This window comes from Tachypleus tridentatus, chromosome 2, assembly GCF_004210375.1.
Source record: "Tachypleus tridentatus isolate NWPU-2018 chromosome 2, ASM421037v1, whole genome shotgun sequence".
Classification (NCBI taxonomy): domain Eukaryota; kingdom Metazoa; phylum Arthropoda; class Merostomata; order Xiphosura; family Limulidae; genus Tachypleus; species Tachypleus tridentatus.
In genome coordinates, this window is record NC_134826.1 from 21,060,501 (window position 1) to 21,084,692 (window position 24,192).

A 24,192-nucleotide genomic window follows, 5' to 3' on the forward strand; every position below is an offset into this window, starting at 1 on the left:
TACCGAACTGCATATTAACATAATATTTAAATAAATAAAAAATAAGTAAAATATATTTTTCCATCTCTAACTTTTTTTTTTTTCATGTAATAACGTCCTTGCATATTTGTTGCCCAAAATACATCAAATACTTTTCTATCAGACTAAATCATCTGACATTACTCGCTGGGAACAAACTGTCTTGCTTCTCGTGTACTGAGCAGAAAGACGGCTCTAAACACTTACAGGTTAATTTATATTTTAAACCATTTAGCAATGGACGTTAAATAATGTGGAATTATAACAGTTAATATTAACTTCACAATAAAACAACAGAACTACTATAATCAACAGATTGTAAAACAAGTTCAGTATTTATCCTTACGGTTCAAACAATTGCCTCCACAGAACCACTATAATCAGTAGATTGTAAAATAAGTTCAGTATTTATCCTTACGGTTCAAACAATTGCCTCTACAGAACCACTATAATCAACAGATTGTAAAATAAGTTCAGTATTCATCCTTACGGTTCAAACAATTGCTCCACAGAGCCACTATAATCAACAGATTGTAAAATAAGTTCAGTATTTATCCTTACGGTTCAAACAATTGCTTCCACAGAACCACTATAATCAACAGATTGTAAAATAAGTTCAGTATTTATTCTTACGGTTTAAACAATTGTTTCCACAGAACAATTTTAACCCAAATGTATAATACAACAAATGCAGTATTTCTCTCTACGGTTTAAATTGTATCCCCAGAACCATTGTAATCAACAAACTGTACAATAAATTTAATATTTTTCCCCAATTATTTGTGTAAAACGTTTACCATAAAAAAATAAAATGCTTTCGGAACGTACGAACAGAGGTTTAAGTATGCTACTCGGCAATTCATGGAACTGGCTGTACTTACATGTAAAATATGGCCATCTATTAATTCTCGGCCTTCCAAGAACTGATATGTTGATTTGGCAAAAACTGGCCAATTTAATATTTTCTCAAACATTCAATTTGCGTAGCTTCCTATCAAACCTACCGAACCAAAGTTTTGTGCAATGTGGCGCCATCTATTAATTTAATTTTATACTGCCTAAGTAAAATGTTATATGTTATTTAAAGTAGCATTAATAAGATACACACTGCTAAATTAGTCGTTATGAATATTGTTTATTGTGTCTTTAGAATGAACTTTGTTTATATTGTTGTGATGAAGTTTGTTCACAAAAACTTAGAACTGATTACATTAGAAATGTAAAAATATTATGAGTGTATGTTCGTGATTTCTTCATCACTAAATAAATATGCCAAATTTTAGGGTTGTTTTTTTATCTCCATTCTCGGATAAAGTTCGTAAAGTGAAGCGATACTTGTACGCTTTAGAATAGATTTTAACTTACCATAAAAAAATTTTGATGATTGAGCTGACCACTTCAGGAGACGCAAGCCACAATTATTTAAATTAAATAAGAAAACGTCTCCTTTTTCGGGGTGTTTTTTTTTATCTCCTTTCTCGGACGAAAGCCACAAAACAAAATACTTTATTTTTACTGCCAAACAGTTACCACACGAAAATTACGATAACTTAGGCAGCGAAACCTGGTAATATTTGTTGTTTTTTTTTTTATTTTCGCGCATAGCTAAGTGAGGGCTATCTGCCCCAGCTGTCCCTGCTTTAGCAGTGTAAGATTAGAAAAGAGGCATTACTATCTACCGCTCACTCTAGGGCTACTCTTTTAACAACTTATGGTGGGATTGAACGTTACATTAAAACGCCCCTACGACTGAAAGAGCGAATATGTTTGGTGTAACGAGGATTCGAATCCGCGACTCTGAGGTTACGAGTCAAGCGCCCTAACCATCTGGCCATTTCAGAGTCTCCCTGGAATTGCAAGTAAAAATTATACAAATAAAGAGTAAAAATGTGTTTTTTTGTGATGACGAGAAACCAACTTGAAGTAAAAAAATGTATCTCAAGATGGCTGGTATAGGTATTAAATCTTTAATTAAAATGAAGTATAGAACCAAGTTTCGACTTTCTTAGGGCATCTTTAGGTTAACAAAAAGAATTCTTCGAAACTTTCTCAGGTCATCTTTAGGTTAACAAAAAGAATTTTTCGAAACTTTCTTAGGTCATCTTTAGGTTAACAAAAAGAATTCTTCGAAACTTTCTTAGGTCATCTTTAGGTTAACAAAAAGAATTCTTCGAAACTTTCTTAGGTCATCTTTAGGTTAACAAAAAGAATTTTTCGAAACTTTCTTAGGTCATCTTTAGGTTAACAAAAAGAATTTTTCGAAACTTTCTTAGGTCATCTTTAGGTTAACAAAAAGAATTCTTCGAAACTTTCTTAGGTCATCTATAGGTTAACAAAAATAATTTTTCGAAACTTTCTCAGGTCATCTTTAGATTAACAAAAAGAATTTTTCGAAACTTTCTCAGGTCATCTTTAGGTTAACAAAAAGAATTCTTCGAAATTTTCTTAGGTCATCTTTAGGTTAACAAAAAGAATTTTTCGAAACTTTCTTAGGTTATCTTTAGGTTAACAAAAAGAATTCTTCGAAACTTTCTCAGGTCATCTTTAGGTTAACAAAAAGAATTCTTCGAAATTTTCTTAGGTCATCTTTAGGTTAACAAAAAGAATTCTTCGAAACTTTCTTAGGTCATCTTTAGGTTAACAAAAAGAATTTTTCGAAACTTTCTTAGGTCATCTTTAGGTTAACAAAAAGAATTTTTCGAAACTTTCTTAGGTCATCTTTAGGTTAACAAAAAGAATTCTTCGAAACTTTCTCAGGTCATCTTTCGGTTAACAAAAAGAATTTTTTTTTATTTCAGAGGTTTCTAATTCACCTCCTTCAACAAACATTTGAAAAAAAATAGCCCACGTAACCCGTCAAACAGTTTCCAGTTGCCATACAAAAATAACTATAATAGAACCAGCGAACTGTAAAAGATGAATGGTAACACAGACACACACTTGATTCATCATCGTTATAATAAGATAATTTTTAGGATTTATATAAAAACCATGATCATAACTCTTTCTGCCAGAACAATCAATCTTTGTAAAAGGCTTAATATAAATTAAGTTTGACGTTTTTCATCAAATGGGGATACATTCAACATGTCGTAGGTTTTTCTTTATTTGCTGTTCAGTTATTGCTCTTAATGTAACTTGATTATTAGACACGATTATTAGTTTTTCTCTCCACTTTGACGTCCGGAATGCTAATTAACTTGGAAAGGTTTTCGTATTTAGGATTTCATACATGCATCTGCTATATAAAGGATAGATATGATTTGTCTACCGTGAGTTTCTCTTAAGCATGTGAGCTCTTTGGATGAGCAGTAAAAAAGAAATCACCAAATATATAAAGTTTCAACTTAGGCCTATCAATAAAAGATTTTATATAGGTTGTTATAAAGAACCTTTACCTATCGTTAGTAAATTACCAGTAGGAAAAGACTGAGCAAAAACTAAAATTGAGATTTTTAGAAGTTTTTAGACGAATAAAATATGTCAGCTTATAAACAACAAAACTCCAACAAACACTCACTCAGAGGTAAAACAATAATTAGTTTTTATTTTCATCTAATGTTTCACTTCGTTGTTATTGTTATTTTACATGTTATTTATGGAGCATCTTTATCATGAGGCCTAGCATGGCCAAGTGGGTTAAGACGTTCGACTCGTAATCCGAGGGTCGCGGGTTCGAATCTCCATCACACCAAACATGCTCGCCATTTCAGCCGTGGGGGCGTTATTATGTCACGGTCAATCCCACTATTCGTTGATAAAAGAGTAGCCCAAGATGTGGTGGTAGGTGGTGATGACTAGCTGCCTTCCCTCTAGTCTTACAATAGTAAATTAGGGACTGCTAGCGCAGATAGTCCTTGAGTAGCTGTACGCGAAATTCAAAAAACAAACAATCTTTATCATGGCGGGATTTGTTGTATTCAGTTTTTCAACGGGTTTTATTTATAAAGTTCGCTACTTTTCCTTCTTGGCAATATGGAAGATCCACATATATATCGAACTTTCCTTCTTCACACATCGGAAATATATTATTAACAGAAACAAGGATTTCTCTCGATTACGTATAGTAGAGAAACTAGAAACTATTGTCCGAGAAATTAGTGAAACGACGTCATTTTGGATCTGACGTATCAGATATGCAAAATACTTCCTTAATGAATCCTCTGATCCTTTGAACGCAGAGAAAGATAAGGTTTATTTATACGAGCACTGTAACTGTTTTGTCCACCCAAAGGACTCGTTTGATCAGTAATCACAGTTCTAGTGATAAACTTGAATTTATTCCACACTCTGATTGGACAGTTACACTTATTCATTCTCTTATCGGCCACATATTTCACGCTGAAGATAAATCTTGTCTGATTTGTTCAGAATGACTTCCATTTCCTTCGTTACATTGAAAACTCGACTACTTTATGGGATCGCATACAGTCACTGGCAGTGGACACTGAACAACATTACATATAAAGGTTCAAATACAGAGTCGCTAACAGTGGACACTGAACACCATTATTTATAAAGTTTCAAATACAAAGTCAATTCCAGAAAACACTGAACACCATTATTTATAAAGGTTGAAATACAGAGTCACTTACAGTGGACACCACCATTATTTATAAAGATTGAAATACAGAGGCACTTCCAGAAAACACTGAACACAATTATTTATAAAGGTTGCAATACAGAGTCAATTCCAGAAAACACTGAACACCATTATTTATAAAGATCGAAATACAGAGTAACTTCCAGAAGACACTGAACACCGTTATTTATAAACATTGAAATACAGTCACTTACAGAAAACACCGAACACCATTATTTATAAAGATTGAAATATACAGTAACTTACAGTGGACACCGAACACCATTATTTATAAAGATTGAAATACAGAGTCATTTACAGTGAACACTGAACACCATTATTTATAAAGGTTAAAATACAGAATCAATTCCAGTGGACACTGAACACCATTATTTATAAAGATTGAAATACAGAATCACTTCCAGTGTAAGTGACTCTGTATTTCAATCTTTATAAATAATGGTGTTCAGTGTCCACTGTAAGTTAATTTGTATTTCTATCTTTATAAATAATGGTACTCAGTGTCCACTGGAATTGACTCTGTATTTTAACCTCTGCAAATAATGGTATTCAGTGTCCACTGGAAGTGACTCTGTATTTCAGTCTTTATAAATAATGGTGTTCAGTGTCTACTGGAATTGACTCTGTATTTCAACTTTTATAAATAATGGTGTTCAGTGACTTCTGGAAGTGCCTCTGTATTTCAATCTTTATAACTAATGGTGTTTAGTGTCCACTGTAAGTGACTCTGTATTTCGATCTTTATAAATAATGGTGTTCAGTGTCTTCTGGAAGTTACTCTGTATTTCAATTTTTATAAATAATGGTGTTCAATGTCCTCTGGAATTGACTCTGTATTTCAACCTCAATAAATAATGGTGTTCAATGACCACTGGAAGTAACTTTGTATATCAATCTTTATAAATAATGGTGTTCAGTGTCCACTCTAAGTTACTGTGTATTTCTATCTTCAAAAATAATGGTGTTCAGTGTCCACTGTAAGTAACTCTGTATTTCAATCTTTATAAATAATGGTGTTCAGTATCCAATTGAATTGACTCTGTATTAGAATCTTTATAAATAATGGTGTTCAGTATCCAATTGAATTGACTCTGTATTAGAATCTTTATAAATAATGGTGTTCGCTGTCCACTGTAAGTTACTGTGTATTTCAATCTTTATAAATAATGGTGTTCGGTGTTTTGTGTAAGTGACTCTGTACTTCAATCTTTATAAATAATGGTGTTCATTGTCTTCTAGAAGTGACTCTGTATTTCAATCTTTATAAATAATGGTGTTCAGTGTCTACTGTAAGTGACTCTGTATTTCAATCTTTATAAATAATGGTGTTCAGTGTCTTCTAGAAGTGACTCTGTATTTCAAGTTTTATAAATAATGGTGTTCAGTGTCCACTGTAAGTGACTCTGTATTTCAATCTTTATAAATAATGGTGTTTAGTGTCCACCGTAAGTAACTCTGTATTGTAATCTTTATAAATAATGGTGTTTAGTGTCCACCGTAAGTAACTCTGTATTGCAATCTTTATAAATAATGGTGTTCAGTGTCTCCTGGAAGTGATTCTGTATTTCAATATTTATAAATAATGGTGTTCAGTGTCTCCTGGAAGTGACTCTGTATTTCAATATTTATAAATAATGGTGTTCAGTGTCCACTTGAATTTATTTATAAAGGTTGAAATACACAGTCACTTCCACAAGACACTGAACACCATTATTTATAACGATTGAAATACAGAGTAACTTCCAGAAGACACTGAACACCATTATTTAGAAAGATTGAAATACAGAGTCACTTCCAGTGGACACTGAACACCATTATTTATAAAGATTGAAATACAGAGTCACTTCTAGAAGACAATGAACACCATTATTTATAAAGATTGAAGTACAGAGTCACTTACAGTGGACACTGAACACTATTATTTATAAAGATTAAAATACAGAGTTACTTACAGTGGACACTGAACACCATTATTTATAAAACTTGAAATACAGAGTCACTTCTAGAAGACACTGAACACCATTATTTATAAAGATTGAAATACAGAGTCACTTACAGTAGACACTGAACACCATTATTTATAAAGATTGAAGTACAGAGTCACTTACAGTGGACACTGAACACTATTATTTATAAAGATTAAAATACAGAGTTACTTACAGTGGACACTGAACACCATTATTTATAAAGATTGAAATACACAGTAACTTCCAGAAGACACTGAACACCATTATTTATAAAGATTGAAATACAGAGTCACTTACAGTGGACACTGAACACCATTATTTATAAAGATTGAAACATAGAGTCACTTACAGTGGACACTAAGCACTATTATTTATAAAGATTGAAACATAGAGTCACTTACAGTGGACACTAAGCACTATTATTCATAAAGATTGAAACATAGAGTCACTTACAGTGGACACTAAGCACTATTATTTATAAAGGTTAATATTATCTCGAGAACATAATAACTTTGATGGTTGATGCTCGCCCTCACAGAGTTTGATGATAAAAGTATTTTGTTTAATATTTTGTGATTTTTTTTCTGTACAGTAATCAAGCTGAATTGTTAGTTGGATTATTTTTTCATTGTAATATAGATATCCTATATTTGACAGTTCACATATAAGTTTCAATAAGAAATTATTGTGTCTTAAAAGTAAATAACACTTTCTTTTATCTCTTACATTGAAACAGATGTCACTCCGAATTTTAAAATCTATTTTATTTCAGTACCAATTGCATTTTGATTTCACAGTATTCTTATAATTCTTTTTTTTTTAAGTTTTAAAGTAATTTCATTTTAATAAAACTTAGGTTGATAATTTTACGTTATCTTAATTTAGTAGATTAAGTTTGCTCTTGGAGTTATCTTGTTGCAATATTAAGTAGTGAAATGTTTTAAGTTATGGTGTGTTTCCTATATATTTCTTAAGAAACTTCATTTCAGTGATAGTCAAAGTTCACGTTCCTATTTCGTCCTTTTTTAAAGAACTATTATAAAATTCTGTTTTTCTGTTGTTTCGTTACGTTCCACAGAGAACAGAGGGACCGGAAAATAGCGAGAACAGAACAGAATGTTCTTTGTAACTAAAGACGAGGAATGAAGGCGTTGTGAAGTTATCGTTCGTGGAATTTTTATGAACACCTGGACTGGAGGCAATGGAAATATTCTTGGGGAAAGTATTTGCTACACAAAAAAAAAGTGTTAGGTGTTTATCGTGAAGACCTGACAAAGAAGGCAGCACTTCTTGTGAAAATCATCTTTTGTAAAACGAGCGGAAAAATTGGCTTCTTTCTTGTTGTTTTTTTTAGCGCAAAGGTACACAGTGGGTTATGTGCAATACGTCCAGAGTTAGAAAAATGTAGGAGTTTACAGTTAAGAACGGTTCACAAAGAGAGCTGATATATACGTCATTTCAATCGAGCTATGAAACCTAAGAATTTATGTAGTCTACATAGTACTTAAAATAATTGTCTGTTCTTTTAATAGGGGCTTTTGCCATTCAGCATCGAACCGTACATTGAAAAACAATTCATCACGTAACTAAATTAAAACTACACATCCCTAAAACAGTTGCCTCTTGGTTTAACTACTGTCATTTTAGTAACGTATTAGATTGTTTGTTTCGTTTGTTTTTGAATTTCGCACAAAGCTACTCGAGGGCTATCTGCGCTAGCCGTCCCTAATTTAGCAGTGTATGACTAGAGGGAAGGCAGCTAGTCATCACCACCCACCGCCAACACTTGTGCTACTCTTTTACCAACGAATAGTGGGATTGACCGTCACATTATAACGTCCTCACGGCTGAAAGGGCGAGCATGTTTAGTGCGACCGGGATTTGAACCCGCGACCCTCGGATTATGAGTCGAATGTATTAGATTATCTCATTAGTAATACTAAGTAATTAAAGAGAAAAATATTTACTTGTTTTATATATAACAAGCAAACGTACCCGTCCCCAGTAACGAGAAACGTTTAAGTTAAACCATAAATTAAAGTTATTTCATAGACTTTTAAAAAGTTAATTGCCTTGTACTCTTGGTTTTACTCAGAGCTATAGTTCTGGGGTGATTCTACTGTGTAACACGAGAAGTACTCGTTAAGTGTTTCAGTCATACTAAAAGCCGTTCAACAGTAGCATACGGTAAATCTGCATTTTTATTGTTTAAGTTACGTCACGTCTTGAAATCTGAATGGTAGTGTTATTAATTCTTAACAATATAAAGTAAAATATCCTGCTCGTGAATAATATTTGACACCAATATTTTTTTTACCTATTCTTCCATCATTTCGTAAATGACTGTCGTCCACGAAGTGGACAAGGTTGACTAAAACAGCATGCTGGCTGAAGTTCCTAGTATTTTCTGTAAAACCATTTGTAGAAGTCGAGCAGATCATTTCATGTGGACAGTGGTCTCTCTGAAGGAACTCTTCCATGGCACGATCTCAAAGAACCGGGTTATTACCAATGGTTCCAATGAAAAGCCCCATGTAAACAGTTGGTTTCTCATTCGTTTACTGAACAGAACGTTCTTAGAGACATGAAAAATTAATACTCCTTTTAATATGATGTCATACCATAATGGACCCACAATTCTCACGGTTATGTTCATCTATGTTAACTCTGTGATACATTACTTTCAAAGTTGTTTTATAGTTTAACTTGATGGTTTATTAGTGAAGTCAAATCTTAGATTAGCTATGAAGTGTAATTGTGTTCAATTTTAAGTATTTCAAGCCTGATTATATTGACCCCAAATTCGACTGTTTTGTTGCAACGCTAGGTCAAGAGAATCCAAATTAGGGTCTTTTTTTACCACAAATTAACCTTTTTTTAATCTATTAAATGTAATTTAGATAGAAATAAGAATTCCAGATGAGTTTTGAAGGGCACATAAATTCCTCTGTGCCCTCTGGAAAATATTTTATCAAGCCCGTATGTTCGAGTAGTCTTTCCTACGTATGTCATCTTGTCATATAGTCACATGTTTATGGATTCCGTTTCACTTTCTAAACGTGGGAAGCAACACTTCGGCTCTCCTCAAAGCAACAGTACAACGCTAGGACACTCCAGTTCTTACTATACTGAGGTAAGTCTAGAATTATTCCATACTCAAGTACTTTCTGACACTTGATTCGACCATGATGATACAAAGTGTTCAAATAAATAAATTAAAAGTAGAGCAAAAATCATCGAATCATAATAGTGCATGGTTTCACAAACCTTCTAACTCAAGGTCCCTAGAACATTTTACATTCTGACTGAAGCGCCCTCTCATCGAACAGAGTACCTTAAGGGTTATGTATGTGTTGCGTACTTCTTCAACCCCATAACACTTCCCACATTGTCCTGGATCCCCATTTTGTGAACCTCCGATATAAAACATCCAACGAGAAATTCATTTATTGGAAAAGCCTGTGATTAGCATGAGCATTAGATGACTAGAAATAAATGTACTCGATAATAGGTAATTAGAAATGAATTTAGTCATTAATAGGTAATTAGAAATGAATTTAGTCAATAATAGGTAATTAGAAATGAATTTAGTCAATAATAGGTAATTAGAAATGAATTTAGTCAATAATAGATTACAAGAATGAACCTAATCAATAATAGATTACAAAAATGAACCTACTCAATAATAGATTACAAGAATGAACCTAATCAATTATAGATTACAAAAATGAACCTACTCAATAATATATTACAAGAATGAACCTACTCAATAATAGATTACAAGAATGAACCTAATCAATAATAGATTACAAGAATGAACCTACTCAATAATAGATTACAAAAATGAACCTAATCAATTATAGATTACAAAAATGAACCTACTCAATAATAGATTACAAGAATGAACCTACTCAATAATAGATTACAAGAATGAACCTAATCAATAATAGATTACAAGAATGAACCTAATCAATTATAGATTACAAAAATGAACCTACTCAATAATAGATTACAAGAATGAACCTAATCAATTATAGATTACAAAAATGAACCTACTCAATAATAGATTACAAGAATGAACCTAATCAATTATAAGTTACAAAAATGAACCTACTCAATAATAGATTACAAGAATGAACCTACTAACAATAGATTACAAGAATGAACCTAATCAATAATAAATTACAAGAATGAACCTAATCAATTATAGATTACAAAAATGAACCTACTCAATAATAGATTACAAGAATGAACCTAATCAATTATAGATTACAAAAATGAACCTACTCAATAATAGATTACAAGAATGAACCTACTCAATAATAGATTACAAGAATGAACCTAATCAATAATAGATTACAAGAATGAACCTAATCAATTATAGATTACAAAAATGAACCTACTCAATAATAGATGACTAGAAATGAACCTAATCAATAATAGATGACTATAAATGAACCTACTCAATAATAGATGACTAGAAATGAACCTACTCAATAATAGATGACTAGAAATGAACCTAATCAATAATAGATGACTAGAAATGAACCTAATCAATAATAGATGACTAGAAATGAACCTAATCAATAATAGATGACTAGAAATGAACCTAATCAATAATAGATGATAAGAAATGAACCTAATCAATAATAGATGACTAGAAATGAACCTACTCAATCATCACTTCAGTGGCTCAACGATAAGCCTCGATATTTATAACGTCAAATATCAGGATTTGATACCCGCGGTGGTTACAATCCTTCGTGTAGCTTTCCACTAAGTTAGAAACAAATATTAAACATCATTTGAAAACAAATACTCCCTCTTTCAACGCTTCTAATAGGTTTGGTTGGTTTGCTTTCTGTTGTTAAGCTCAAAGCTAACAATAGGCTATACATGTTATGCCCACGGGTATCAAAATACGATTTTTTAATGATATATATTATATATTAAACCCCTATGGGAAAGAGGGGGAAATAGGCTGCGGGCAAAAATATCGCCTGTTTGTAACACTGAGAAACTCAAACAAACACCGAGTAGCAAATAATCTAATATCCATATTGCAATTCTTTTCTCTAGTTGATAAAGGGTAAGGACTTAAACTTGGTTACCAATAAAATTCTAGAAAATTAAGACAAAAAAAAAGTTTGTCCTACATGTAATGACTAAGTTAATCTGATAGACGTTACTTTATTAGTTCAGATAATCTAATTAGAATACAGAACCGAACGAAAGTACTGCTGTGTGGAAAGTGAAGAAAAACGCCCGATCTTATCTGATTAGAGCAATAAATGTCACAGAGACAAAACTTTCATTTCTTGAGGGAAGAGAGTATCACAGAAACAAATAAACATGATTTGTAAGTTTAGAAACTCAGATCGTTGTGATGAGGAAAGAGAGACTGGTAAGTATTTCACGTCTACTTCCACACGTTATTAAGTTCGTAGGACAAAAACATCGGAGGTACGCTCGGAGTGGTGTCACATTATGCACAGAATATCTTCAGTTGTCCAGTACCACACGTTCTGAGAAAGAACACATAGCTAAAAGAGTTGAGTTTCTGCCATCAGCTGGACGCGAACATGAATAACACGAATACAAATCAATATCTGATTAGTTATATTTTACTGCAAAGTTTCAGTAAAACAATTCAGTAAAACAATCTGCATCAGTCTGCTCAGTGGTGGTAGATTATTGCAGAAACCAAATATCTGATAGCGAGCAACACAAACAGCAGACACGACTACGAGACAAGTGAAACAGTAATGAAGAAAGATCTCAACAGATAAGAAAGTCAACAGAACTGGAAACATATTTATGATTATTTCCTTTCTTCACGACTTCCCATGCAGTAGACTAGTTTCCCCGAATTTACGGCTTGTAAGTACTGTTATGGAAAAATAGATTAGGTCTCTAAGTAACTCGTGACTCTGTACCTTTTCCACTGAAGTCACACGTTTTGGTGAAGAAAGAAAAAGTACAAATAAGTTACTAGCCCCCTCGGTGGGCTGAGCAGATAGCCCTTTGTGGCTTTGCTATACGAAAAACACACACACACACAAGTTACTAGCTTGTATTGGGCCTCTAAGTAACTCGTGACTGTGTACCTTTTCCACTGAAGTCACACGTTTTGGTGAAGAAAGAAAAAGTACAAATAAGTTACTAGCTAGTATTGGGCCTCTAAGTAACTCATGACTTTGTACCTTTTCCACTGAAGTCACACGTTTTGGTGAAGAAAGAAAAAGTACAAATAAGTTACTAGCTAGTATTGGGCCTCTAAGTAACTCATGACTTTGTACCTTTTCCACTGAAGTCACACGTTTTGGTGAAGAAAGAAAGAGTACAAATAAGTTACTAGCTAGTATTGGGCCTCTAAGTAACTCATGACTTTGTACCTTTTCCACTGAAGTCACACGTTTTGGTGAAGAAAGAAAAAGTACAAATAAGTTACTAGCTAGTGTTGGCCTCTAAGTAACTCATGACTTTGTACCTATTCCACTGAAGTCACACGTTTTGGTGAAGAAAGAAAAGTACAAATAAGTTACTAGCTAGTATTGGCCTCTAAGTAACTCATGACTTTGTACCTTTTCCACTGAAGTCACACGTTTTGGTGAAGAAAGAAAAAGTACAAATAAGTTACTAGCTAGTATTGAGCCTCTAAGTAACTCATGACTTTGTACCTTTTCCACTGAAGTCACACGTTTTGGTGAAGAAAGAAAAAGTACAAATAAGTTACTAGCTAGTCCTCAGAATAATTAATAATTAGTCATTAATGAATAATTAATTGTAACTATGTGCTATCAAAGCACATTAAGTATTTTAGGTTATCACTAATGATTACAGAACTATACTTTATTATTATTTTGAATCAAGCTGCCCCCCTCCCTACTACAGCGGTATGTCTCCGGATTTACAACGCTAAAATAAGGGGTTCAATTCCCCTGTGGGGGCTGTGCAGATAGCCGTATGTGGCTTTGTTATAAGAAACACAAATACAAAATACAAATGAATCAAGCACAAAGCAACACAAAGGGGTATCTGTGGTCGACCCACCACGACTATCGAAACCCAGATTTTAGCGGTGTGAGTATGCAAGGCTACCACTAGAGGGCTAGAACTAAATATCAAAGGCCTCGATGTTCAGAGCTTCTAAAGCGAATGTATAGAAAATTTGTTAAATTAAATATAAAGAAATAACATATTTTATACACTTGATATTAGAAATAGGTGGTGTTTGGTAAAACTCCATAATTACAAAATTGAGAGAAAAACAATTATGTCATCCGTTAACGACCAATTGTCCAGGCGGTTATGGAGCTCAACTCGCAATCTGTGGGTCGTGGGTTCGAATCCCGATCGTACCAAACATGCTCGCCCTTTCAGCAGTGGGCATGTTATAATGTTACAATCATTCTCAATGTTAGTTAATAAAAGAGTAGCCCAAGAGTTGGCGGTGGATGGTGATGACTAGCTGTCTTCCCTCTAGTCTTACACCGCTAAATTAGGGACGGCTAGCGCAGATAGCCCTCGTGTAGCTTTTCGCGAAAGTAAAAAACAAACAAACATTGTTGATTTCCATGGTTTCATCTGATGATACCTTTACTGACTAAACCAATGTCATCAATAAATGATGTATTTGTGAAAAGGACAATTGTTTTCGTTTTTTGTTTCTTCAACTCTGTAAATGATTTTAACTTTCAAGATATTCGGGAATTTTGATCCAATTTTTCATCATAAAATTTAGATTTCTATGTGTCCTATAAGTAAGTCCGGGATCTATGAACGTTGTTCATTTAACTTTTCACTCTTATTTCTTTGCTTCGTATCATACATGAATTGTTCGTTACAGAACATGTTATTATGTATCATACTGTATTCTAAAGACGGCTAGTATGGGTACTAAAACTTCAAGCTGAAAGTTACCTAAGAAGGCCTAAACGTTGTTGTTCTGTACTTTATTTTCTTAAAGAATGAATACCCGTACCAGCCATCATTAGAATACGTTTTAACTTCAAGTGGGTTTCTCATCATTATAAATTACGTACCATACGGACGTTGTTCCTCATGTAATCTTATTTTAAGAAATGTTCTACCACGTGTTATGATGGCGTTGTTCTTTATGGAATATTTTACCACGTACTGTTGTTCTTTATGAAATATTTTACCACGTACCATACTGGTGTTATTCTTTATGAAATATTTTACCACGTACCATACTGGTGTTATTCTTTATGGAATATTTTACCACATATTATAATGGTGTTGTTCTTTATGGAATATTTTACCACGTACTGTTGTTTTTCATGGAATATTTTACCACGTACCATACTGGTGTTGTTTTTTATGGAATATTTTACCACTTACCATACTAGTGTTATTCTTTATGGAATATTTTACCACGTACTGTTGTTCTTCATGGAATATTTTACTACGTGTTATGATGGTGTTGTTTTCATGAAATATATTAACATGTATCATGTTGGTGTTGTTCTTTAGGGAATGTATTATACCACGTGCCATGCTAACCATTTTGTATAGAATGTTTTTACCACGCATCGTGTTGATGTTGTTCGTTATGGAGTATTTTATAACGTACCACTGTGTTATTCTATGTAGGATATTTTACAACTTATCATGATTGGGTTGTTCCTTATAAAATAGGAATGTTCAATTTTATAACACTTATTACTTTACGCAAAAGCCTAATGAAAGATGGTGCTCGAAACGTGTTAAAAAAAGGAAAGAAAGGAGTTAATCTTTGGTTATGACTCCCTCTGTTGTTACAATTATAACGTAATGCGGATGTTTAACAAACTTTAAATATGGATTACCGGTGAATTACCTTGGCACGAATACAAAATAAACCAATGCACGTATTTGTATTACAATAAAATAATGTATAAATATATTCCAATTCTCATGTAAATCATGTCTTGAAATAATAAAAGATGCAGTGGAAATTAGCATTTCTATTTTGCCATCATGTACATTCCCCACTTTCCGAAAGTATTTATCATTTACCCTACCTTCGTTTAATAAAATGAACTTTCGGAAAGTTCTATTGAGAATATTGACTGATTTGGTTTGTTTTGAATTTCGCGCAAAGCTACACGAGGGCTATCTATGCTAGTCGTCCCTAATTTTCCAGTGTAAGACTAGAAGGAAGGCAGCTAGTCATAATCATCCACCGCCAACTCTTGGGCTACTCTTTACCAACGAATAGTAAAATTGACCATAACATCGTAACACCCCTCACGGTTGAAAGGGCGTGCATATGTGGTATGACGGGGATTCGAACCTGCGACCCTCAGATTACGAGTCGAGTGGCTTAGCTACCTGGCCAGAGGATATTGAACTGTGTATTCTTTATACCAGTATGTTTGTTTTCTTTATTGTTCAAGAAATATTTTTAAAACCAAAATAAAAAACATAACTTGATTCACCTCAATATTAAATCCACCCTTTACTATATAAGAACTGTTTAAAAATATATTGTTGTTGTTGGTTTTTAAAGCAAAGTCATATTATGTCCACCGCGAATGAATCAAACCCCAGATTTTAGCGTTGTAAGTCCGTAAACTTACTGCCATCTCACCAGGAGACACTTTATTTACTAATGACGTCTGGTATGTGAGCAAAAAAAAAACAAATTTTTTGGTTCTTCTTGGTTCATTGGCAAGTCTGAGAGCTCACATTGCTTAAAGGACTGGTTCAGATAAATATGGTGTGCACAGCACAAATAACCTTTTATGTAGCTTTGCCCTTAACAACAAACGAATGAATTTAGCGCAAAGATACTCGAGGTAAATCTACTCTAGCCGTTTCTACTTTTGTAGTGATAATAAACAGCTGGTCAACGCCACTCACTGCCAAATTTTTATAGGTTACTTTTTTATAAACAAAAAAATGAGATTGACCATTATAACGACTCCACAGCTGAATGGAAAGCATATTCGGGGACAGGATTGTAACCCGCGTCCCTCAGATTGCAAGTCAGGTGCCCTAACTATCAGGCCATCACTGAATGATAAATTGTGTTGTGTGTTAAATAAAGATTGCGTTTCTAGTGATATTATTTAAAACGTCAGGTCGAAAGATCAGAGAGCTGTAACTTTTCAATATGGCCTCTGTCTCGTAAATTAAACCTTATAGTTCTAATGTCTGTGTTTAGCATTTACCTTTGTCACATCGTTTAACATGCCACTCGACTCGTAATCAGAGGGTCGCAAGTTTAAGTCCCCGTCACATCAAATATGCTCATCTTTTCAAGGGTAGGGGTGTTATTAGGTGATGGTTAATCCTACTTCTCGTTGGTGGTGGATGATGACGACTAATTGCTTACTCTCTAGTCATACATCAATAAATTAGGGTAGGCTAGTGCAAATAGTTCTCGTGTAGCTAAGCTCGAAATTGAAAAAAAAACAAACAAACAAGACACTGAACCTACTCTGCCATCTATCGTTCATTAAAGACACTACGTTTTCAAAATTATTTATTTTAAGTTTGGAGATTTAGCGAATACAATTTTCACAGGAGAATCGAAATAAAAAGTATGATTGACCGGAAGCTTACTTCACAAAATGAATAGACAGACGTCAAGATATTTTCATATCTATAATTTAAAAGACAAATATGAATATACGTATCACTGATGTAAGATTTAAACACAGATTCACATCATGACATGGCGCCAATTACGTTGAAATTCTGGACTCATTTCACAGCTGGACATACTATAGACATCTAACGATAAAAACTAGCATTCTACCTGAGCCAACAATATTTTATTACAAACGTAGAACATAGTGCTAAACATTTTTTAAACTTTTATTTTCATATGTTTTACGATGTCATACAGGAGTTGCACAGTTTTAGCATGACGTTTAAATTGTACATAATTCGTCAAACTGCAAAGCAACAGTTAAGAAAATGAACAGTGTTTAGAACTCTTAAAATTAAATAATCCACTAATTATTTTTCCCACGTGATTACTGAATGGTTATAACACAACTATACGGTTAGTTGGCTCCTTGATTACACACGAATTACATAAAACACTTGATATTTTATTGAAGCGGTCGACGTTTCGTACATTAATAACAGAAGAAATATAACAAAATACAGATATACAAACGCATTTTTTTCATCGAGTCATTAGCCTAGACGGCTACCAGATGGCGCTATACAAGATGGTTCAACGTATCTTTGAGCACTACTCGGTTTCATCGTTATTAATATGTTTATATTTTATATTAACTTGAAACAGAAACAAGGTCACAAACATCCAATGGCTGTGCTATATCACGTGATAACCTCAAGCACGATGACGGAAAGGACACAGAAACTGAACAAAGAAACTGATGACGTCACACTTTGGCTATTCCCCTTGTGTCCGCTTACTGAAATGTAACAATACTGACATTAAAATTCACAGAAAAATAACATTTTTATTTGCAATATATAAATTTTAAATCACTAACAAAATCTCATTACTTTGCTTTCGCTCGGACTGTACTTTTTGTTATCGGGTGAAATTTTTTTTATTCTAAAGTTTAACAAAGGAAAAATCCATTACACAATCACGGCTTCATGTGTGTTATGTCTATGAATGTTAACACGTTAGTCAACATAATTATGTTTATGAACGTCTAAGCTGCAGAAGAACGTACTTCTAATTGCTTTAAGCTGAAACAACTCACTTGAAGTGACTTTAATCATCTTATATTTTGTGGATATAGAAATATTTGTTAATTATAGGTAAGTAAATAGATTAGACATAGAGATAGAAAGCTAGCTGCTAGACAGATTGACATATGCGTCTCTAGTTTGCACGTCATCACAAAATGAGTTTGTCTTGGTCTGAAAGTTAAACTACGTGTTTAGATGAACTTTTAGAAGTCAGAGATTTGATTTCATGAGAATAGAGAAACAAACAGAATTCTATGTAGGCCACTTATTTAATAAGTCTCTTCTTTTAGTACTCACACATAAAGAAACAGTTCAAAGTTTTCTTGTTAACGTTAAGCATATTTGCTTAACAAATTTAATTTGTACTTTAACAACGGTCCCTTATAGTCATTTTCGAAAGGAAAAAAAACTGTATTAATTCGAGTGTTCTCATTTTGCAAATGGTAAAGAGTGTTTCATATGGGAAACAGAAAATAAATCATTCTTCTTAATAGTTGAACAAACTAAAATATTTTCTCTCAGACATCTGTGTAAGATCAGTGGTTGTTGTTTTTGTGTGTGTTAGCTTCTTTATTTCTCATGGGATGTGTTATGTTTCCAAGACGAAGCAAAATCGTTTTAAAGTAATTTATTACCAGCTATTTCATTTTTTTCCACAAAGAAGTAACAAAAGACATCCAGTTCTACAAAGAATGAAATGTAAGTACATTCTTTTAACCATGTTAAACTAAGTGTGATTCCATAGCATACTTAACACACGGACCTGATGGTTCTCTCGGTTCGTTCAATTTTACACTTTACTTCCACGAGCGTTTGATGCTTCATCATACAGCGATGAGCTCTCTTTGGAAAAAAATATTATAAAAGAATAAATTAAATAATAGACGAATCACCCATTTATTTTAGTATAATTTTTCTTTATCTAGTTATTAGATAATGTCAAAGTTTATGATGATGTTAAGTTTCATTCTCTTGAAAACTCATATGTTGAGATAATTAACTTAATCTCGTTGAAACACAAATAATTATTTACTGTAGTTATCATTAAGGATCTCAACTAAGTTAACACAAGTATTCGAATTGCTGGAGTTATTACATGAAGATCTTAACAATGTTGAATACATAAATATTTAACTTGTAGTTATCATTAAGGATCTCAACTAAGTTAACACAAGTATTCAAATTGCTGGAGTTATTACATGAAGATCTTAACAATGTTGAAACACAAATAATTATTTACTGTAGTTATCATTAAGGATCTCAACTAAGTTAACACAAGTATTCGAATTGCTGGAGTTATTACATGAAGATCTTAACAATGTTGAATAAATAAATATTTAACTTGTAGTTATCATTAAGGATCTCAACTAAGTTAACACAAGTATTCAAATTGCTGGAGTTATTACATGAAGATCTTAACAATGTTGAATAAATAAATATTTAACTTGTAGTTATCATTAAGGATCTCAACTAAGTTAACACAAGTATTCAAATTGCTGGAGTTATTACATGAAGATCTTAACAATGTTGAATACATAAATATTTAACTTGTAGTTATCATTAAGGATCTCAACTAAGTTAACACAAGTATTCAAATTGCTGGAGTTATTACATGAAGATCTTAACAATGTTGAATACATAAATATTTAACTTGTAGTTATCATTAAGGATCTCAACTAAGTTAACACAAGTATTCAAATTGCTGGAGTTATTACATGAAGATCTTAACAATGTTGAATAAATAAATATTTAACTTGTAGTTATCATTAAGGATCTCAACTAAGTTAACACAAGTATTCAAATTGCTGGAGTTATTACATGAAGATCTTAACAATGTTGAATACATAAATATTTAACTTGTAGTTATCATTAAGGATCTCAACTAAGTTAACACAAGTATTCAAATTGCTGGAGTTATTACATGAAGATCTTAACAATGTTGAATACATAAATAGTTAACTTACTGTAGTCATTACGTGACGTTGGAAAGAAATAATGACCACTTTGTGGTCATTATATGAGGACGTAAACGATGTTTAAAACACAAATAATCACAGTCATTGTTGTAAATATAATTATATTGAACGTTAAACAGTTAATGTTACAAAAGTTAATACAAACTGCACGATGTACGAAACCCAAGGATGCACACAAATTAACATCAATAATTTGTTATTAGACTACCAAAGTTTCTATTAAGCCTAATGAAAGATAGACTCTCGAAACGTCAGTTAAAATATCTGTTCTTGCATTCTGATTATGCAAAGCATTACACAATATTAAGATATTTTAATGAATTTCTTTGGATGACAAATACAAAAAATTAAGTCCCACGAAAACAAAATAATAAAAATTAATGGATCTGAAAAGAAAATTCATCATGTGATTGAAAATTAAATTTCGTATTCTCTTATAATTGAAATAACCTCACTATATAAACAAAATCCACATCTGTAACAACAAAGTTAAATATTTAACTATGATAGCAAATTTAAATAAATCACTATAGCAACGATATTCAGCCTTTAACTATAACAACAGCATTAAATGTTTACCTGTAACATTAATATTAAATGTGTAACTATAGCAATATTAATTATGTAACTATAACAACCTTAAATTACAATCGATAAGTTCCGTCATTAAAAAACAATTGCCGATCACTGGAGTTTGGCATTTCCTCAATACTGAAGTCACTATTTTACCTAAGTATCAAAAGATATCATAACGAATGTCTTCCTATGCTCGATATAAATTATACATTAGGTGATTCTTATTCTAAATCATACAGTATCACTGGTATTTGTAATTCAAAACTTTTCATTTCAAATAAACGAAATGGTCAAATATGTGTAAAACTATTAAATAATTTGTTACAAAACTGTGAGCTCCAAAGCACAAAAATAGCCATCTTTTTACATTACTTCTCTGTTATAATAGTAAATCCACAATAAATGCAGAGTGTATAACGTCTATAACAAACGAGAAATGGAGTTAAGATTTTAGAAAGTGACATCTTTAGTGCTCCATTGCTGGATGGATGGAAGACAAAAAGTTAGAGAAGGACGTAGTTGAAAAGAAAGTTATCGCCATAGGTGATTCCAGATGAGGAACTACTGGATGGAAGGAAGACATAAGGTCAGAGAAGGACGTGGTTGATAAGGAAGTTTTTGCCATAGGCGATTTCTTGACAAGGTACAGGTAGGTCAAAGGAGCTAATTAATAAGTACAAGGGTTGATAAAAGCATTTGAAGAAAAAGGTCATAACTTAATTTTGTCAGGAATACTGTCCTGAAGTAATTGTGGGGATGAAGTTATGAGTAGGTGACTAGGGCTAAGTGTTAGGCTTAGCTTGGTATGTAAGGATAAGCAAATAGGTTGGTTGGAATCGTGGGATCAGTTTAGAGGAACAAAGGAGATATTTTAGAATAGATGTTTTACATTTAAATAGAGTAGGGGCTGACTTGTTTGATAAGGCTGTTAACTCAGCTGTAAGAGAACTTTTAAAACTGGGACTAGACAGTAGTGAGGGATAGAAAAATTAGATGTAAAAATAATAAGAGGTAAAGCAAAATCAATAAATTATTTACATTTGCTGATGATATCAAGGTCTTGGTTATCACCACCCACCGCCAACTTTTGGGCTACTCTTGTACCAACAAATAGTGGGATTGACTGTTACACTATAACGCCCTCACGGCTGAAAAGACGAGCACGTTTGGTGTGATGGGGATTCGAACTCGCGATCCTCGGATTACGAGTCGAGTACCTTAACCACCTGGCCATGCCGGACCACTAATCATGGATAATCGTTAAGTTATCCAGACGTATCTATACATGAGTAGTAACCGTTAATTTATATGGACTTACGTAACGAATTAGTTCTTTAAAAACTTCTTTAGCCTGAAATATTCATGCAATTTTATTAAAGTTCCTACCAAATGTACTGAATGTACTATAACATTATTGACGAGAGTGGCACAGATACCTAAACAAATTGGTACCGGGTAAGAATTTTTCTCTCTCCTGTAAGTATTAGGAAATCAGAATTTTATTTATCATTGTCCTGTGCGGACGTATTAGAAAAACGTAAGACCTGCGCGGTTACCTAAGTAGATATTTTTGCTTATTCGTTCATCCGTGTTTGTTTCTTCCCTTTAATGTTCAAGTTCTGTGAACCTCCGTAGCGGATAATTTTAATCTTACCCATCGTGAATACAACATGCTCATAACTTATTTACCTCACATATGTAGCAAAATCTTTCAAAGTAAATATTCAAAATAGAAATTACGCACTTTAAGATTGAATTTATAGATCCGTCCACGCTTCGCTCACGCATTTTATGTTATTCATCTGGTATTTCCAGTCATAATTTACAGTGAATAGGTTTGTTTTTTTCTCCAGGGATTCTTTGCGGTTCCATGTTTCTTTTTTATTATTATTATTATCAGTAACGAAGAACTAATTGACAACTGTTGACAAATAGCTTGTATTTACTTATCTTAACCAAGGTAATGTAGACATGCTGTATCTTTTACTTATTTTTCCTCTCAAAATGAATCTATAGAATCAAGCTTTTAGTCGGTTTTAATTTAAAAATAGATCGTTGGTCTGGATGTATTCTGCATACACCTTCTTCTGACAGACGTTTAAAAATTCCGAATTTATATATGTTTCTGTATATGAAACATATATAATATTACTAATCATTAAGCCTTTAAACTAGTGCCGTTTCACATTCATATTATCTTGACTTGTACCCTGCACAGTAATAATGAATTATGACCTTTAACATATTAACCCCATAATATAGGTATGTGGATCATTTATTATTTAAGCCTATCGTGTATTTAGTTTTTATTTATCGAATATACTTTCTTCTCTCTCTTCACTGTGTGGAGTTAGAGGTATCAACACTAGAGGTTTGGTTTGTTTTGAATTTCGCGCAAAGTTATACGAGGGCTATCTGCGCTAGCCGTCCCTAATTTAGCAGTGTAAGACTAGAGGGAAAACAGCTAGTCATCGCCACCCATCGCCGACTCTTTTACAAACAAATAATGAGATTGATCGTCATATTATAACGCTCCTACGGCTGAAAGGGCGAGCATGTTTGGGGTGAGGGGGATCCGAATCCACGACCCTCGGATTACGAGTTATATATATTATTAATGAAACACTCAAATTACATCATTTATTATAAGAACTCCAGAATAAAGTTAGGATTGGATTATATTTTCTGATAGAAATCCAGGGTAGTTCATGATATAAGATTTCTATATTTATGCCTTTATAGGTGGCTGTCGTTTCTACAACCGGCTATTAACAGTGGGTGATGGTGAGATCTGAGAAATTATTGGTAAAAGAACCCATAATCTAACCATCATTGAATCTGTAATTGGCTCTCCAGTTTTGCTTCTATTGTCATGATTACTTCCGTTAGACGGAATACCCCGTCCCCCAGGAGACGCCGTCCCCCAGAGTGCAGGCATTTTCACTCTAAAGTGACCACATTTATAGTTTTGTATAAGTGACACGATTTTACATTGTTTTGGTACAGTTTTGTTGTCGTGATCTTTCAGAGTGTACAAGACTTCCATACTCAGTGTCAAATTGTTTTCTAAAACAATAAAACCTAAACTTAACCCTAACCCTTTAGCATACCATCTAAGAGTTCGTAGACATCTTGTTATACGTATTAAAATAGTCCAAACATCCTACAGTGAAACAAAGCCTATTTCTCCGAGTATTTTGTTTTATTTTCTCTCCAACTCCTGTATATATACATGCACATGTATCGTACACAGATAGATACAACTTGCTTCTAATAAAAAATTTTTTTCAATAGAGCTCTGAATTATATTTTCCTCTATCCCGATACATTACGCTACAAACACCAAGAGCCACATCAGAAACTT

General features: G+C 33.0%; 1 protein-coding gene across 1 annotated transcript in view; it reads right to left on the reverse strand.

The window, feature by feature from the left end:
- Positions 1 to 17,729: 17,729 nt before the first annotated feature.
- Positions 17,730 to 24,192, reverse strand: part of LOC143239185 (lachesin-like) — a 148,182-nt gene continuing 141,719 nt past the window's right edge. Inside the window, exon 10 of the mRNA XM_076480056.1 lies at positions 17,730 to 17,987. Coding sequence (XP_076336171.1) covers positions 17,890 to 17,987 — 98 coding nt within the window. The 3' untranslated portion in view covers positions 17,730 to 17,889. The remainder of the gene's footprint in view (positions 17,988 to 24,192) is intronic.